The sequence below is a fragment of the Drosophila ananassae genome, chromosome XL (genome assembly GCF_017639315.1).
Source record: "Drosophila ananassae strain 14024-0371.13 chromosome XL, ASM1763931v2, whole genome shotgun sequence".
NCBI classification, from domain to species: Eukaryota; Metazoa; Arthropoda; class Insecta; order Diptera; family Drosophilidae; genus Drosophila; species Drosophila ananassae.
In genome coordinates, this window is record NC_057931.1 from 92,951 (window position 1) to 110,611 (window position 17,661).

Here is a 17,661-nt window from a genome sequence, read left to right on the forward strand (position 1 = left end):
ACGTGCCTGAGATAAGAAGCAGGCGGCAGTTGCAAATATTATTTAATTTTTTTGTGGGCTTGAACTCCTTTCCCCCAACCCCCCTCTCTTTCTGACTCTCTGCCTCCTGTACCACCCTACCGACCCCGTCCATGTCCCTTGACATTTATTTCTGTTCCTACTACTGTTGTTGTTTTCGTGCTAGCGAAAATCCACGCAAAAATTCTATTTTGACATTTGTCAGCGGAAAAGCTGGGAAAATGCTAACCAGAGCAGCCTACACATGGCAAAAAGATAAAGAAGCAGAACAAGAAGCGCCAGAAGACTGAAAAGAGTGATGTCGGAGGACAGCAGAGGGTTAACCCTAACCCTAAAACCCTAACGCGAACGAAATGCACTTTGGGGGTCTGGAGTCACTGCGTTGTTGTGTCCTCTACCGTCTGGTTTTTGAGAAGTTTTGATTTTGTCTTCCCGGAAAATACATTACAGTTTCTTTTTTCGAAAAAATTAAGTCTGTTATCACGAAGGTATAATGTAATATTAAAATGTCCTTTGCTGACCACTGCAGCTTTTTCTCAGTCCATGTAAAAGGGGCTGCGCAGACTCGCGCGGTTCTAGTATAAATTTTCCGTACCTTTGGGAAAGCCTCGGCCGAGATTTGTATAACAAAATTTATATCCTAATGCCGTCTGTCCCTGGGTTCTGCTGGTATTTTTCGCCGCTTTGTTTGCTTTTAGTGTCTGTTTTGCCCTTTTGTGACACTAAGCCGCTTTGCTTAGTGTTAAAAACTATTTTTATGTTTGAATGGCACTTTTTCCATTGCCCCAGGTTGTTGCGGCGGCCCTTTACGAATTGGGCCTGGCCAGATGTCCAAGCCACCCTCCTCATATGTTTAGACTCGGCGCAGCGAATCCCAATTTATGTACCAGAGATGCTAAACAATAAGGCTGAAGCAAGGCTTAAATCGAGTACGCCCATCGAGCCAGACCTAGTTTTTGAAGGCACAATCATATATTTCACTCAACTATAAGTTTTCCATTGTAGATTCATTTCAATAAACGACACGTATATGTAGTAGAATTTCAGGAAGTAAAATCCAAAGGTGGATCCTAAAATCTCTCACTTGACAAGTATCGAAAATTTTCAGATGTTAGCAAAAAATATGGGGCCAGTCGAAACGGAAAAGATCCACAACTCCGATCTCCATTATGTGTATAAGGTACTCGGGTCCTCGGCCTTGTACGTATAGCCGAAAGGATAGAAACTGGACCCGGAACCTGGACGCGGAACCTGGAATCCGGCTCACTACAGTCTCTGCTTGATAAATCGTAGAGCGCGGTGCCACATGTTGGTGCTGCTGAGCAGCTTTTGCTGCAGCTTCTGCATTATCTCCGCTATATTTTGGACCTTGTTGTGCGGCGGCATAGGTAGCAGTGCTTCATCTGGGGACACTTGGGGACCCACGTAATACTCGACTACGGCACGACGGGCTCTAAAGTTCGGCCCAGAAAGCTGGGTCAATGGGGAAACTGGCTCAACTAGTGGCGGCGTCAACTTCCGGCCTAGGGCTACCTTCTGATCGGGGGACTGATTCATCTTCAACTTATCCACTTTACTTCTACGGGGATGGAGGTTTTTTTGTTGAAATTTAATAAATCAAATAGAATTAAATATTATTTACAAATTTTTTTTTTAGTTTTTCTATGGTTGTTAGTCGTTTGCTGGGCCGGATGTGAATGAGATTTTCAGTTTTCAGTCGATGAAGGGAAGCGTCTGGTTTGAAGTTAAATTTGAACGATTTCAAGGGCTCCTGTTTCTTTTCTGACGATTCTTACTGAAAACAAGTCTCTACAACAATAAATTATTCTAAACGCTTATCCCAAATCATTTCTGTTTTTAATCTTTTGTGGGTTTCCGAAAACCCACGTCCATTTTTGTTTGGTTTTATTGGCAGTTTGTGGCTTTTCCCCAAAATTATGCATGGGAGTATTATGGCTTCTGCGTTATTTTGAGTTCATTACGGTATAGCTTTTATAGTTTTGACCTAAACAAATAGGCTAAAATCGCGACACCATTCGCATATATTTAGGCCCAGCCGGGAGGGACAGCCTTTGGTCCAATTGAGGGGTTATCGTGGTATTCGGGCTCATAAATTTGCGGAGAAGGACGCAGTTTAGTCGCTGTTTACTTGTTCGCTGTGGGAGCAGTTGTAAAATCGGCGGCACCGTTGTTGTTGGGTTATTTGCTAATCTTGGGGGGACTTTTTGGGCTTTGTGCACTTTGCGATTTAAGAAAAATGGCATCCACTTCGTAGGTGGAGAGTGTTATGGTAGATGGCGGACAAAGTTAATTTATGAACTACATATTATATTAAAACAGAGAAAAATTACGCATGACAGAGATAAAACTATATCGTATTTATCCTGGCAATTATTTAGCTTTTTCCTAATACCTTACTGGTGTTCAGCTCGATTTCATCGTGCAGCTAAGCCCAAAGTACATATACATAGCTGTGTCCGCGGTTCCGGATGTCCGCCCTGCTGTTTTCTTCTGCTTTCGCGGGGTTACTGGGTATGGCAGCGGGTGGCGGATGGTGGGTGGTGCGTGTGTTTTAGATTTTTGCAGGTGGACGGCTCGCTGTGCCAACAGGAGGGCGGTGGCAGCGCAAGCAACAACGACACCTTTGAGTGAAATAAATGATAATGGCCTCAATGATTATGCATCGGCACGTTTCTCATCGCGACTACACACACATAGCCACGCACACACACAGGATTCAGGAAAAGGATTCAGGTGGTCGCTGGTTTACCGTTGGCCCGTTAGGTTTTTTGGCTTTGGCCATTTTTTTTTGTATTGGTACAGGGTAAAAAATATGTATTTTGAATAATCAAATTTAGGATTTTTTGAATTTTGGGCACCCACGAAGAATATTTACATAGTTTTTCTGTGTAAAACTAACGTATTTTTATATTGAAAAATAATCTGATAAATGCAAATATACAAAATATATATTATCGGAGGCTACCTTTTGATTGTCAGTGTAAATATTGCTCTTATCTCTACTATTGCTCCTGCAGCTTTTGTTGTCGTTTTTTGCCGCCGTTCGCCAGATTTGTCAACCAAATTACAAATTCGGCTTAACTAGTATTTTTTTCTTGTTTTTGTTTGTTTATATAAATTTATGTATGTGTATGCGTGTTATTTTTTTCCTGCTGTCATCGCAGTTAACTTGGTCCAGAGCTGCTGTTTTTATTGTTTTTGATGCAACCTTTTTGCGGTTGCCTTATTTTTTTAAATTATTTTTGACTGCTGTTTGATTTTCGTGATCTCGGGTTTGGCTTTTCATTTCATTTAAGCAGACTGGGTGCAGGGTAAACAGGCTGCTCCCTCAAGTGCCGCAGCTACTTATTTGGTACCAAGCTTCCCACTTGAGAAATGCACAAAATACAAGTTTTTTATCATTCCACATTAAAATTTGGAAAAAGATTAGTTTCAAACGATGGCTATATCTCACCAAATTCGTAACAGAATTCTTTTTTGGTGGAATAACTGCATAACAGTCCATTAAACAAATATAACTGCACTTGCCCTCTCACAAATTCTCCTAGGCACTCTTATCCTCTCATATACGGATCCTCATGTTTGACCACGACGCCATGAAGTTCCTTATATTCGGCTCCTCTCGCCCATTGCTGCGCTGTTTTGGGATTCTTAAATTTGCTCATTAGTTCCTCAAACCCGGTCACGCAAGTACTAGTGTACAGACGGTAGTTAATAAATCCACTATTCCATTTTAATAGAAATTATTCCTTGTGAAGGAATAATTTCATGATTTGGGTCCTCTTTTTAGAAAAAAGTGTGTCTAATTTTGAGAGTTGAAGCATTCAGCATCTCGAACAGTTAAACGATTTCAGTCTATGCAAGTAAACTTACAGATAAGCTAAATGATTAAAAATTATAGAAATGATGGGAAGTTGTTATCAGAAAATTTAAGTAATTTATATAAGTTTTATTATTTAAAAAAATTTTCTAAAATATGAATAATTTTAAAAGAATTGGAGTTTTCCATTGAAACCCATCAATGGCTGCTCTTGCGCTCTCTCACATCCTCCGGCACACTCTCACACGACGACGTACGTAACCTGCATTCGCTCTCTTCAGGATCGTGAGTTTCTTTTTGTGCCTATTTTTCGGCGCATGAAATCCGGACTTTGCTCATTCGCTCTTTGAAAGCAAAGTATAGGTAAGTTAAAAAAATAAAACATTTCCCATTCTCCCCATGCGCATGGCCCCTCTGCTCCTTCCACACACACTCTCATGTCTTTCCACTCTCTTTCTCATGCAGGAATATACAGTATCCGACTCCTTAGTCAGCGTCACCAAAGTGCAGTACCATAATTCAGTAATAACATGGACATATTGAAATTGATGGAGGACAAGGATATTCTAAAAAAACAACTTCTGGTATGTAAGTTCAATGATTTTGATTTTATAAGATTGTTTAGTTGTTTGAACATAATATGGATTTCATTATAAAATATTGATAGAAGTTAGACTGGAAGAAGAAGACCGAGAAGCCTAAAAATTTAATTTCAACGTATTTTTAAAGACTCTTAAAATAATTTTATTATTCTTACTTTTAGCTTGAGTTTTTTTGAGAATATAATATTTTTTTGATGAAGAATTATCATTCATTTAGTCAAAGAAAAACGGAATAATGGAAAATCCATTAAAAAGTGGGGAGAAAATTTTTTTTGCATTTTTTTCTTTTTTCTGATGGAGCCTTGAAAATTAAGGGGATCGATGTAAACGACAGTGTGGTCCCTTGCGAAGGCTGTATCTTGGTCAATATCCATCCGATCCCTAAACGAGATACCTTTTTAGAATCGTGGATCCATTCTCTATTAATCTGCATTAAAAAGTGGGGAGCAAATTTTTGTTGCATTTTTTCCTTTTTTTTCTGATGGAGTCCTTGAAAATTGACGGGATCGATGTAAACGACAGTGTGGTCCCTTGCGAAGGCTGTATCTTGGTCAATATCCATCCGATCCTTAAACGGGATACCTTTTTAGAATCGTGGATCCATTCTCTATTAATCTGCATTAAAAAGTGGGGAGCAAATTTTTTTTGCATTTTTTCATTTTTTTTCTGATGGAGTCCTTGAAAATTGACGGGATCGATGTAAACGACAGTGTGGTCCCTTGCGAAGGCTGTATCTTGGTCAATATCCATCCGATCCTTAAACGGGATACCTTTTTAGAATCGTGGATCCATTCTCTATTAATCTACATTAAAAAGTGGGGAGCAAATTTTTTTTGCATTTTTTCTTCCTTTTTGCTGGAGTCCTTGAAAATTGAGGGGATCGATGTAAACGACAGTGTGGTCCCTTGCGAAGGCTGTATCTTGGTCAATATCCATCCGATCCCTAAACGGGATACCTTTTTAGAATCGTAGATCCATTCTCTATTAATCTGCATTAAAAAGTGGGGAGCAAATTTTTGTTGCATTTTTTCCTTTTTTTTCTGATGGAGTCCTTGAAAATTGACGGGATCGATGTAAACGACAGTGTGGTCCCTTGCGAAGGCTGTATCATGGTCAATATCCATCCGATCCTTAAACGGGATACCTTTTTAGAATCGTGGATCCATTCTCTATTAATCTGCATTAAAAAGTGGGGAGCAAATTTTTTTTGCATTTTTTCCTTTTTTTTCTGATGGAGTCCTTGAAAATTGACGGGATCGATGTAAACGACAGTGTGGTCCCTTGCGAAGGCTGTATCTTGGTCAATATCCATCCGATCCTTAAACGGGATACCTTTTTAGAATCGTGGATCCATTCTCTATTAATCTGCATTAAAAAGGGGGGAGCAAATTTTTGTTGCATTTTTTCCTTTTTTTTCTGATGGAGTCCTTGAAAATTGAGGGGATCGATGTAAACGACAGTGTGGTCCCTTGCGAAGGCTGTATCTTGGTCAATATCCATCCGATCCCTAAACGGGATACCTTTTTTGACTCGTGGATCCATTCTCTTTTAATCTGCATTAAAAAGTGGGGAGCAAATTTTTTTTGCATTTTTTCCTTTTTTTTCTGATGGAGTCCTTGAAAATTGAGGGGATCGATGTAAACGACAGTATGGTCCCTTGCGAAGCCTGTATCTTGGTCAATATCCATCCGATCCTTAAACGGGATACCTTTTTAGAATCGTGGATCCATTCTCTATTAATCTGCATTAAAAAGTGGGAAGCAAATTTTTTTTGCATTTTTTCCTTTTTTTTCTGATGGAGTCCTTGAAAATTGACGGGATCGATGTAAACGACAGTGTGGTCCCTTGCGAAGGCTGTATCATGGTCAATATCCATCCGATCCTTAAACGGGATACCTTTTTAGAATCGTGGATCCATTCTCTATTAATCTGCATTAAAAAGTGGGGAGCAAATTTTTTTTGCATTTTTTCTTCCTTTTTGATGGAGTCCTTGAAAATTGAGGGGATCGATGTAAACGACAGTGTGGTCCCTTGCGAAGGCTGTATCTTGGTCAATATCCATCCGATCCCTAAACGGGATACCTTTTTAGAATCGTGGATCCATTCTCTATTAATCTGCATTAAAAAGTGGGGAGCAAATTTTTGTTGCATTTTTTCCTTTTTTTTCTGATGGAGTCCTTGAAAATTGACGGGATCGATGTAAACGACAGTGTGGTCCCTTGCGAAGGCTGTATCATGGTCAATATCCATCCGATCCTTAAACGGGATACCTTTTTAGAATCGTGGATCCATTCTCTATTAATCTGCATTAAAAAGTGGGGAGCAAATTTTTTTTGAATTTTTTCCTTTTTTTTCTGATGGAGTCCTTGAAAATTGAGGGGATCGATGTAAACGACAGTGTGGTCCCTTGCGAAGGCTGTATCTTGGTCAATATCCATCCGATCCTTAAACGGGATACCTTTTTAGAATCGTGGATCCATTCTCTATTAATCTGCATTAAAAAGGGGGGAGCAAATTTTTGTTGCATTTTTTCCTTTTTTTTCTGATGGAGTCCTTGAAAATTGAGGGGATCGATGTAAACGACAGTGTGGTCCCTTGCGAAGGCTGTATCTTGGTCAATATCCATCCGATCCCTAAACGGGATACCTTTTTAGAATCGTGGATCTATTCTCTATTAATCTGCATTAAAAAGTGGGGAGCAAATTTTTGTTGCATTTTTTCCTTTTTTTTCTGATGGAGTCCTTGAAAATTGACGGGATCGATGTAAACGACAGTATGGTCCCTTGCGAAGGCTGTATCTTGGTCAATATCCATCCGATCCCTAAACGGGATACCTTTTTAGAATCGTGGATCCATTCTCTATTAATCTACATTAAAAAGTGGGGAGCAAATTTTTTTTGCATTTTTTCTTCCTTTTTGCTGGAGTCCTTGAAAATTGAGGGGATCGATGTAAACGACAGTGTGGTCCCTTGCGAAGGCTGTATCTTGGTCAATATCCATCCGATCCCTAAACGGGATACCTTTTTAGAATCGTAGATCCATTCTCTATTAATCTGCATTAAAAAGTGGGGAGCAAATTTTTGTTGCATTTTTTCCTTTTTTTTCTGATGGAGTCCTTGAAAATTGACGGGATCGATGTAAACGACAGTGTGGTCCCTTGCGAAGGCTGTATCTTGGTCAATATCCATCCGATCCTTAAACGGGATACCTTTTTAGAATCGTGGATCCATTCTCTATTAATCTGCATTAAAAAGGGGGGAGCAAATTTTTGTTGCATTTTTTCCTTTTTTTTCTGATGGAGTCCTTGAAAATTGAGGGGATCGATGTAAACGACAGTGTGGTCCCTTGCGAAGGCTGTATCTTGGTCAATATCCATCCGATCCCTAAACGGGATACCTTTTTTGACTCGTGGATCCATTCTCTTTTAATCTGCATTAAAAAGTGGGGAGCAAATTTTTTTTGCATTTTTTCCTTTTTTTTCTGATGGAGTCCTTGAAAATTGAGGGGATCGATGTAAACGACAGTATGGTCCCTTGCGAAGCCTGTATCTTGGTCAATATCCATCCGATCCTTAAACGGGATACCTTTTTAGAATCGTGGATCCATTCTCTATTAATCTGCATTAAAAAGTGGGGAGCAAATTTTTTTTGCATTTTTTCTTCCTTTTTGATGGAGTCCTTGAAAATTGAGGGGATCGATGTAAACGACAGTGTGGTCCCTTGCGAAGTCTGTATCTTGGTCAATATCCATCCGATCCCTAAACGGGATACCTTTTTAGAATCGTGGATCCATTCTCTATTAATCTGCATTAAAAAGTGGGGAGCAAATTTTTGTTGCATTTTTTCCTTTTTTTTCTGATGGAGTCCTTGAAAATTGACGGGATCGATGTAAACGACAGTGTGGTCCCTTGCGAAGGCTGTATCATGGTCAATATCCATCCGATCCTTAAACGGGATACCTTTTTAGAATCGTGGATCCATTCTCTATTAATCTGCATTAAAAAGTGGGGAGCAAATTTTTTTTGCATTTTTTCCTTTTTTTTCTGATGGAGTCCTTGAAAATTGAGGGGATCGATGTAAACGACAGTATGGTCCCTTGCGAAGGCTGTATCTTGGTCAATATCCATCCGATCCTTAAACGGGATACCTTTTTAGAATCGTGGATCCATTCTCTATTAATCTGCATTAAAATGTGGGGAGCAAATTTTTGTTGCATTTTTCCCTTTTTTTTCTGATGGAGTCCTTGAAAATTGAGGGGATCGATGTAAACGACAGTGTGGTCCCTTGCGAAGGCTGTATCTTGGTCAATATCCATCCGATCCCTAAACGGGATACTTTTTTAGAATCGTGGATCCATTCTCTATTAATCTGCATTAAAAAGTGGGGAGCAAATTTTTTTTGCATTTTTTCCTTTTTTTTCTGATGGAGTCCTTGAAAATTGAGGGGATCGATGTAAACGACAGTATGGTCCCTTGCGAAGGCTGTATCTTGGTCAATATCCATCCGATCCTTAAACGGGATACCTTTTTAGAATCATGGATCCATTCTCTATTAATCTGCATTAAAAAGTGGGGAGCAAATTTTTTTTGCATTTTTTCCTTTTTTTTTCTGATGGAGTCCTTGAAAATTGACAGGATCGATGTAAACGACAGTATGGTCCCTTGCGAAGGCTGTATCTTGGTCAATATCCATCCGATCTTTAAACGGGATGCCTGGTTAGGAAATTGTTTACATTTCTTTTTTAAATTTTTTTGTGATAGACCCAAGACCTAGCTCTTTGCGAGTTGTTGTGGTTATGGGCCCAAATAAAAGGCATTTTTGAAAACTATTTTTTCGTATTAGTGTAATGTTTGAACGAAATCTAGAAATTGGTAGAGGTTTGTAAGAAATTGCATATGCATAATAACATATACAAATTTTATAGTAATATTTCGCATTTAATTTAAATTATGATAAAAGCATGCAAAATATTTCGCAAGCTGGCGGCAGGATTGTGGGACCAAGTGCACTCACACATTTGTCAGAGGGAACATTTGGGAATAAAAAATGAAATGCTAGGAAAAAAAGGGATAACTGGGTGTGAGCGGGGTGATGGAAAAGGGAGGGAGAGAAGAAATTAAAATAAAAATTGCTCATAGCAAAAATCTTGCGCTGTTATTACATCATTTATGCAGGACGAATATGTCGTTTTGTTCCATGCTACCCCACAAAGTCCCACGCGCGCATATGCCAAGGATATGTGTGCTTGTGTCCTGTATGCCAGCCGGCAAATTCCTTTCAAATAAATACGAAACGGTCAGCGGAATAATAATCAGCAGCGCCCACGACGACGAGTCTCAGTGTCTCAGTATTTTAGTATTTCAGTATCTCAGTGACAAGAGGACACGTTCCTCTAGAAAAAGTATAAAAAATAAAAAAGAGGCGTACATAGATGCGGGGTTTCGCGAGAGAGATCAGCATTACGTCGACATGCGGAAACGGATATTTGCAGGCGGAGAATGGAATTCAGATGCCTTTCTCAGGGCAACGCCTTGCAGGGAAATATTTATGTTAAAGAATTGGGGAGTTTTAGGAACTACTCAAATGGTACTCAGAATAAACGATTCTTTGCTTGCTACATTATACATTAATATTACCTATATCATACATTTTTTTTGATTAACTATTACATTATTTAAATGAATTCAAATTATTGTCCTTGCTCGCCCGTCTTTTGCCTGGAAGAAAAGAATGGGACTCCTGACAGGATTTCAGGGCATCCCTCCCGCGCACTCATTATTAACTGCTGGGGCTGGACCTGCCCCGCCCCCTGCTCTTTTCGCCGGCACACATTTAATATGGGAAAATGGTTTCATTTTTTTAGACGCTCACTTTGCTATGCTTTGCTAAACACACAAAAAACTGGGAAAAAAACGCCCGAACTGGGAACCAAGGGGTTAAGGATGGGGTTATTCGTTCTGATGTCGCTACTATGCTTCCGCCAAAGTGGCGCAAACAGTTGCACAAAAAATTATATATATAATATTATATATCAGCGTTGCGATTGCTCTCCCCCGGCCGGTTTCTTTTTTTTAATTTTTACTTCACCTACACCACCCCATTATTTAGACTCCCCCATGCTCCACACCCTTTTCCTGCCTGCATGATAAGTACACCACCGGAAAATAATGTATTGTGAAAAAATGGTATATGTGTATATCTGGGATAGATGCATGTGTATATAGCTTTTCGCATATGAATGTAAAGGAGCACTAATTTTGTAAGGACACGCGCTGTCCAGGACGGACAGAGGAAAGGACACGTAGAGGGAAGAGTGCACAGAAAGAAATGGATGCTGAGGTTGGGCTGCTGAATGATCTAGATTAAAAACAAATGATACCTCTAACCGAGTGGACTCAGACTCTGTTTTGTCCAGTGCTCGCATGTGGCACATAAGTAGACGGCAACTATGACGATGGCATAAAAAGTCTAGTTGAAAAATATGGAGAAGGAGGAGCCGGGACATAGGACACAGGACACTCACAGTTGCGTATACTAAATGGCCAGCGGCCCTGGGCTTGGTCATCGTCATCTCTCGGTGGCGTACAAATGACGGCTTCCGCTTGTGCATATTAAGCGTGAAGTATAATAATTTTACACATACTCCCGAGCCATCCTGGGCATCCCGACCAGCACCCACCCATCCACAGCAACGCCAGTGGCCTCGCAACTTTTTTTCGGTTAACGAAAATGGGTATTAATATTACTTATGGTTAAATATATGCGATAGCAGACGACGTCTGTCTGCGGTCTGTGCGGAAGAGCGGAAGTGCAAGAAAGAGGAAGAGGATTATGGGTGGGACGAGCGGAGCAGAGGAAGCGAGCTAGTGCTTCAAAAACTCAAGAAATGTACTTTTTTGGCCAGAAATTGTGCTCCGGTGCAAGATCGTGCACCAGCTTCCTAAACGCACCCAATTATCACTCTGAAATCCATTTTCAAACAATTAGGCTTCGTAACTACCGTTCAACCCGTGGATTTCAATTAACCACCAAGAACACGAACTGTTCCTTTAACTGCAGTCCTGCGCTGTGTGTGTCAGTGTACAGGTGCCTTGGTGCAGTTGGTCCTGCACCTTGCAGGGAACCATGCCTCTGCCCCTTACCAGGCTCTGCCTCTGCTGTTTAACCAATTCGAAAATGCTGCAGCTAATCACATACAATTCAATTCGTTTTACAATTTCAACTAATTTCCATTTCAATTAACTTGCTAAAATGTAATTTAGCAGGGCCCAGGCCGGCCACGCCAGAACAAGCCCATCCGGCAGAAGCTGGCTCCCAAAAACCGCGCTCCCAAGGAGTCAGACCGGAGAGCTGGACCAAGGACCCAAGCGCTGGGCGAAAAGGACTTTGACAGACAGCTAAACGCACACTCGAACAGTAGAGTTAACAACAGGGGGTGATCGAAAAGTCCATAGTCTTTATTTCCGGGAAATGCACACTCAAATTCTGGACCCAGCATCACTCACCAGAAGGAAAAATCAGCAGACTGGTCATATTTTCTGTTACAATATTCTAAACTGTACCACGCATCGCTATAATTTTGGTCACAACTGTAGAAGGATACTCCTGTAGCTGAAGGCAGAAATCTGTGCGGTTGGTATGCGCTCAAAATCGTAATTGGACTACAACTGTAAAATCAAAGAACCGACTCAACACAGAGCTCGGCCCGAGTGGGCGAGATGGGCGAGTGGGAGACTCACCGGGCAGGTGCAGCAGACTACCTACCAGGTGGCAGTCTCCAGCCGCCTTCTCCGACTGATTCCACTCACTGACGAACCCGACAAAGGCATAAACGAATCATGTACATGGCTGACTCTTCGCCACATTAAGAACAATAATTGGATGACTAGGGGATACGCTATAATTACAAAAAAAGCAATGGCGAGGACTCAGGTTTCAGCACACAAAAATATAAAAAATATAAGTTTTTAAGTGTTATTCTCGATAGACGATAGGTTGGTTTGAAACTGCCCCTTTTTGCCAAATGATCCCTCGGAGATAAATTTAAAACAAATCAATTTCTAAGTCTCTTGCTTTTTTCTAGTTTCTTCAGAAATGCTTTGCTTAGAAATGCTTTGGTTTAGTTTAACAGTTTAATAATAATGGTGTAACTTGGAGCTCCTACTCCACCTCAATCAACAATAATTTACCATTTTTTTAAGTCCTTAAGTAAGCAGCGAGCTCAGAGGACGGCAAAGCCGGGCAATTTCAATAAATCAACAACATTTTGCAAATAATTCAAAAATTTGTCTTCAACTCATTTGCGAGCACATTAAAATGCACATTTCACAATTACGAAATTTATGAATCCTTTGTGCGTCTGTACTGCTCCCTGTAGCCCCTCTAACTCCTGTAGTCCCTATACCCCCTAAGCCCCGTGCAGCCCCTTCTCCACTCTGGCCACTAGGTATTTCATCCGCGCGTATGTATGCCAAAAATAAAATTATAAAAAATATAAGTAGGACCGGGTGGAAAAATGGGCAAAGCGAAGTCTTGCGCAGGTGAAACTTTATGTGTAATAAATTGTTTGGGTTTGTCAGAACCTGCAAGGATGGAGTTGGGGGGCATCTGCAGACTAGGGAGATAGGGAGAATTGGGACTGGGAGATGCATAGTCCTGGATTCAGTAGCGGATGCGACCGTCCGCCAAAGTTATGAACGACAAATTTTAATGCCAGCGAGTCAACGGCGAAAATCTCCGAGCGCCAAGTGGTGACCTCATTGTTCCACATAGATGCCTACTCTACTATTTCAGGAATCATATTTGGAGGTTATTTGGAAGCAACTCCTTCTGATCCTTCGTAAACGGTGCAATATATTGTATGCGATATAAGTATCCTAAGCGTGGAGGTTTTTTTCATGGTTTGTTCGCACCGTTCGTTGTAATTTCGGTTCGGTGGGATCGCCCCCTCTCTAGTCCAGGTTCAGAGCTCCCTTGGAGCCAAGAAAGGGGCGACTTGGCATTGGCAAGAAGTATGAAAAGTCAAAGTTTCCACGGCGCTGGTAACGACATTGCCAGCCAGCAATGACAATGTTTCCGCTGCGAATAACTTTTGCCCGAGGATTTATCGTTAACCGAGTCCTCGCGGAGTGCCAGCGGATTCTGGCTGGGGGGCTGGACGGAGGGCTGTGAGGCTAAACCGAGTTGTCATCCATGGGAGCTGCAGGCAGCACATCCATAGGCCCGCCAAAAAAAATAGTAGGATCTGGAGGAGGGGCAGGACTTGGAGCAGGGCTACGTGAGCCCGCCTTGAAAGCCATTTGTGCTTAATTACGAGTAGGCAAACTAATGAGCGGAGTTATGTAGCCAGGACCCACCAGGACTCGTCTGCAACCTGTTTATAATTTTTCCTGGCGGCAATTTATTTGTAGCGCAGCGAAAATATTTATATTTTCTTCTTTCGAATAAAACGTAACATTAATTTGAGCGAAAAACGCGGAGGAAAACAGGGGTACTCCGCAAAACTTTGCCCCGTTCGCATTGTGCGTGCCAAGAGGTTTATGCCTTGTGTCCTGGAGTTCGGGGACCATTACGCACAAATTATATTGGCCGAAAAATGTCTGCAAAGTGCTAAAAAAATGCCATGCCGAAGGTGCTAATATTGGGCAAGAATTTGCGGGACAGGATGGGATGAGCTTTAAAAGCTTCATAGTTAGGACTAAGGATACAACTCTTGTTCAGTATCTTCGTATTAAATCATGACTCTTGATCAATTCAAAATATGTCCTTCAAAAGTACAGTCGTCCCGCAATTAGCGATGTGGCTGTGCAAATGTCGTCGACGGGGTCCAGCGGATGCTGCCCAAATGCTGCGGTCACTGATTTATGTGGACTATGGGAAAAAAGCGAAAAAATATACCGGGGGTGTCCGAATCCCGAATTCGAATCCGGGATCTCTGCGGGCGGACGGAGTGCTGGGCAGCAGCATCTGGTCCGGTCTAAAACCTTCTTATGAATGTAATTTTTATTTACACAATTTTAAGCTAATACCACGTTCGAGCCACGCCCCGCAGAGCACAGAGTACAAGAAGAAAAAGATGGTAGGACGCAGAAATAGAAGCGGCAGTGGGAAGGAACACACGAACAACAAAGGCAGCAAATGAGAAAAAAACCAAGAAATAAAGGAAAAAACGACCGAGAATTTGTCCCAAAAAAAAGGATTAATGGAATAAAATTATCTCTTTTTCGGAGTAACGCGAGACCCTGGACTTAGGGGAGGCTGGGGGCCGTGTGTCCTCAACCCCTCGCTATGTGTACTTCATTTCTTTTTTATTATAATGCCTATTTGTACACTGAAAACACTTTCTGGCACATGGGCTATTCTGTGGAAGCATTTACTACCACAAATAATAGAAGCCATTGTCTTCCAAGGACCTTGTTGTGTTTAAATCGATCACCATGTCTAAGTAGCCTCTTATGATTAGAAAAACGTACGATTTTTCTCGAAGTTTCCTTCTCTTTGCCCTTTTCATTGCCCAACTCTTTATCCTTAGCCTTTGTTTTTTTTTTTTTTTGAAATTTTTGCTCGTAGGATTTGTCAGGGGGGAGAATAAATGGTGGCACGAATGGGACTGGGGCAGGGGCAGTGGCAGGCGCAGGAGTGGGGGGACCTCATCAGCCCAGCCCCGTCAAGTGGGAACACGTACATTTTTTTTGGGCCAGGCCTCCCGAACTATTGCCATTTCTCGCCCGAAGTGCGTGTCTCTGCTGATAAATTCGGCCCGCCTTTTTTCCAGGACATTCCTGTTCTGGTAATTTTCATATTTTAACATTTTTAAATGCAGTCGAGCTGAGCAGGGGCCCGGGTCGGCTCAAAGGGTTGGACAAACAGAAGCCGGGATATGGATAAATTGCATATAAATAACAGAGGCGGGCAAACAATTTTTTAACCTCTGGCAGTTCACTCAAAAGGACACACTTTGGCGGGTTGAACAGTACTTGTTATGTTCTAGAAATAATGCAGCTGATACTTACAGTCCTACAAGGCGAATTGGAGGAGGGCTCAAGTGGATTATAAAAGTCCCTGAATAAACCACTTAGTACACTTTTTATTAGTACAGAAAAACCGGAGGGAGTACGATTATTTAAGAACCAGTCCTGAAATAAAATCTAAACTAGTTTCTCTGGTGAGATTTCTCTAAATGGGTTCCTGCCCTTCTCGTCCCTTTGTAATCCCCTGTAGCTTGCCTAATTCTTTTCCTACTTAAAATTTATCCAAAATGCTTATCCAAAATCTAGGAAATGCCCTCCAGCCAACCTCCCCAGATTGCTTGAATTCCATTTTTGAATTAATTCAATTATGCATAAATTTCAAGACGAGAATTGTGGCTGGGTTCGAAAATTTTCGCTGACACATAAAGGGTTAATGGCACGACGAGTTCACCTGCCCCCGGCCTCCATTATCTGCCCTCTGCCCTCTGGCGAGAGTTGATCAAACAAAGGACATAAAGATTTGAGTCCTGGCTCCTTGGCGAAATGAAATACATAAATGTCATTCATTCATTTATGCAAAACTTGTAATAATGACAATCGTCTCAAGGAAGCAGCAGGGGAAGTTCGGGCTGAAGCTGCGGCAGCTGCCTCCGCTCGTCCGTCTTTTCGCACAGCCTTTGCTGACAAGGACCAAAATCCTGTGGCAACAAAAATATACGAAAAAAGTACGAAAACGAAAATGAAAATGAAAATTTTCTGTTGACACCGAAAGATTTTCCATGGCAAATGCTTGTCAAAAATTTGTGTGTACGCGCGCGAAAAATTTTTCAGCCAAGGTGCGACTGAAGCCCTTCCCTTCTCATGGCTCCTTCTGCTCCTCCTTCTGCTGCTGCTGTTGTTGTTGTTGCTGTTGATGTTGTGCGGTAATAAAATTCTTAATGTGCCATTAAATCCTTCCACTGGCAACGTCATCAGAACATCACCCGGCTGAAGTTGTCTTGGAATTCCGCCAGACGAGTGGGGAAAACCTAACGAAAATGTTCGCTACGAAATGGCACGTAAATAAATTGCAAAGATTTGTCGTTCCCTCTTTTTTGTGAGAAATGGGTAGTGGTGGGGGCGAGGGGATTGGTCTGCCCATTTTGGCCATGCCCCGCTTCTTTCCACCTGCCTGCTGTGTGGTTTGCTTGCCTGTCAGGATCACACAGCCAAAAGGACAATAAATGAGTTTACATTTTTGGTGGATAACACTTTTCATCCCCCATCCTCATCCCCATCTCCATCCCCAGCCACTAGGCCCCTGTCATTATGATTATTGTCATTTGGCTGAGGTGATTCAATGCATTTAGATTGCATAATTAAGTTATATATTCCGGACAAATTATTTTTCATACCTGGGAGGAGCGTTGACGGCGCAGATTGTTATTCTATAAGAACTATTTTGGGGGTTATCTGAGAAGGGAAGCATCAATATCTCGCCGCTAATTCAGGGGGTATTCTTGGGAGATCCTCACAAGGGCCTAGATTGAAAGGCTCTACTCTCTACCAAAAATGGTGTTCCAATGGTGGTCCAATTGCAAGTGCGTCTTTAATACACAAAATTTCTTGGCATGGGTGCCGCAGAAATTGCATGAACAGCATACACACATAATACATGTGTGTGAAATATATACAGGATGTGTGCGGGTAATAATGGGGTCTCCGTCTTGAAGCCATTGCATTTTTTACCAGCACATCCGGTTGGGAAAGTCGCAGAGAAATGCAGGACCATTAACTGCCTGAGCGGCACTTCGGAGCCTTTGCCGGAGACGAGTACGAGGACGAAAGCAACGAGCTAAACGTTGACACTTGAACTCCTTTTGATTTCGCATATGTGTGAGGCCGTACTGTGGCCAGCACAATGGCACAATTATGTTAAATATCGACAAGTGGTTGCCCAAGCACCATTTTTGTTCTAAGCGAAAATATTAAACACTCGAGCCCGGTCCACAATCGAAATTGTCTAGGCCGTAGGATAATGCCACAAACACGACGAAATACATGGTAAAGGAGGTTGAGCGCCCTGCCATTCCAGCCCGAGGAGTTATAGGGCAGCCCTTTCGCCCCTTATTGTGGACTATATAGTGATCCGATCCGTGCTTCGGTATTATTTTTTTGGAGAACACAAGGAAGCCATGAGCTGGGAGAAGGGATTGCCCGAAAAGCAAGCAACCCTTGACATAATTTTCAGT

The 17,661-nt window shown here is 41.7% G+C and overlaps 1 protein-coding gene across 1 annotated transcript; it reads right to left on the reverse strand.

The window, feature by feature from the left end:
• Positions 1–968: 968 nt before the first annotated feature.
• LOC6503821 lies at positions 969–1,789 on the reverse strand. Its single transcript, XM_001963642.4, has 2 exons — positions 1,661–1,789; positions 969–1,597 (listed from the first exon to the last, which is right to left on the reverse strand). Exon 2 carries the CDS (start codon positions 1,573–1,575, stop codon positions 1,285–1,287), a length of 291 nt encoding a protein of 96 aa, XP_001963678.2. The 5' UTR covers positions 1,576–1,597; positions 1,661–1,789; the 3' UTR covers positions 969–1,284.
• Positions 1,790–17,661: the final 15,872 nt, after the last annotated feature.

Excerpts from the sequence above, each read along its gene's own strand:
- LOC6503821 (XM_001963642.4), bottom strand. The coding sequence starts at position 1,575 with ATGAATCAGTCCCCCGATCAGAAGGTAGCCCTAGGCCGGAAGTTGACG.